The sequence below is a fragment of the Schistosoma mansoni genome (genome assembly GCF_000237925.1).
Source record: "Schistosoma mansoni, WGS project CABG00000000 data, supercontig 0166, strain Puerto Rico, whole genome shotgun sequence".
Taxonomy (NCBI): domain Eukaryota; kingdom Metazoa; phylum Platyhelminthes; class Trematoda; order Strigeidida; family Schistosomatidae; genus Schistosoma; species Schistosoma mansoni.
The window spans coordinates 555,028-556,879 of NW_017386054.1; the positions used below are offsets into that span (position 1 = coordinate 555,028).

The 1,852-nt window shown below is 36.3% G+C and overlaps 1 protein-coding gene across 1 annotated transcript; it reads left to right on the plus strand.

Annotated features, from left to right (window-relative positions):
• Positions 1 to 794: 794 nt before the first annotated feature.
• Positions 795 to 1,323, plus strand: Smp_195080 (cofilin; the record flags this gene model as incomplete). Its single annotated transcript, XM_018797475.1, has 4 exons — positions 795 to 797; positions 832 to 961; positions 996 to 1,113; positions 1,152 to 1,323. 4 exons carry the CDS (start codon positions 795 to 797, stop codon positions 1,321 to 1,323), a joined length of 423 nt encoding a protein of 140 aa, XP_018646798.1.
• Between the last annotated feature and the right edge of the window lie 529 nt (positions 1,324 to 1,852).

Consider the following 1,852-nt stretch of genomic DNA (forward strand, 5'->3'; position numbering starts at 1 on the left):
CGTAAGGCCTTTAACCATGTCGACGGTAGAACTTTTTAAACTTTCTATACAGTATTCACGTGTCCTAAACTTGAGTATTGCATACAAGCAGCTAGCCCCTGTGCAAAAAGAACCAATGAACTGTTGGAAAAGGTTCAGAGAACCGTAACCAAGCAAATTCACGGAATAGCGAAGCTCCCGTATGATGTTTGACTGGCTAAACTAAACCTATTCCCGTTGTCATATCGAGGAATCAGAGATGACTTCATTACTGTTTTCAAATTGCTTAGTGATAAATTCGCATTCATTTTTCTTTTCTTCCAAAACAAAGAATATACGAGGACACTCCAAAAGAGTTCACAGGCTCAGGACAAATTACTTGTCAGCTGACTATCGACTTTCCCATCAAATCATCAACGAGTGGAATTCATTACCTCAACACATGATTGAAGCTCTATCTGTCGACCCTTTCAAAAGACAGTTGGATCAACTGAGAGATCATCATTGCCAGGACTAACACAGGCCACATGGCCTCTTGTCCCTTCCAAACGGAAACTGAAATACTTAATTTCTCGTATAAACTTTTCAAAAAGTTTTACTTGTCACATGTTTGCTTACTTTGGTTAAATTTAAAACGTGGGTTATTTTCAAGTTGAAAGACGTTTTATACATCAAAACATGAATAAAAATAAGATGTTTATTTTTGCTCAACGGGTACTTTTAATTGACCTTCAGACTGAAAATCAGAAGACGCACAAATCCGAATTCGGTAGGGAGTTGCGTGTTTTTGGTCCTTACTGCGTATATCTCCAAACATGGTTCGTGAAATTTTTTCTTATTATCATCAATTAGTCTTCAGGCATTAAACCCTCGGCAAAATGTGAGGCCACGTATAAAGAGATGAAAATGAACCACTGTTACCGCTATGTCTTGTTTCAAATTATTGATAATGAAATAAGTGTAATCAAAATTGCCCCCAGAGGTTGTTTTCAATTTAATTTAATTTATCCGCTTAGATGAAACTATGTCACAATTTAAAGATGAAGTTTCAAAGTACCAAAACAAGGGTTGTTATGGTGTAGTAGACTACGAATGTGAAGGTGGTAAAGGGGCGAACTTGATATACTTCTCATTGTATGAAGTCATTTATGTCTCCTAATTCAATATTTTAGAGTGTCCGATTCTGCACCCCCCACAGCAAGGATGTTATATGCGACAACGCGAAAGTCGCTGTCTTCGTGTTTGGACGGGTTAAAAGCTGATATTGAAGCTCACGACATCAATGAACTTATGGAGAAATTAGAAACCAGCGCGGCTGCGGATAAAAACCACTCTAAACATTAGCAATGTTATAAGACCATATTTTAAGTCTGATACAATGCTGTAAAGTAAAAAAGATTTTAATGTGTATACTGCTTGCTGACTTCACAAATCGTCCTAAAATACAAGTCGGTTTTTTCTATGATATTTACCTTATTAATTGAGTAATCTATGAGTGGAAATGTAAGTTTCTATATTCTCACCGTGATTTTTTCGTTTTCTTGGTTATTTTGTCTCTCTGACATTCCCCAAATGACTAACTTGGTTGACCCGCCAGTATTGATAGCATGTTGTATTTTGAGATAAGTTTTTTGTTATGTTTAGAACTAAGTTTGTGGGTCCATGTTTTCTTGACGATTAAGTAACCATCTGATTATTTTCAGTACATTTCACTTTGACACATGGACCTGAATGCCTGTCCGTCTAATTGATTCTTAGTTTTGGGATAGCTGTCATTAAAAATGACTTCTGAGATCGGAAGCATTAAATCTTTAGTTCAAATGTAATTTGTAATTACTCTGGTTCTCGAAGTGGTAATTTCAGTCGTTGGTGT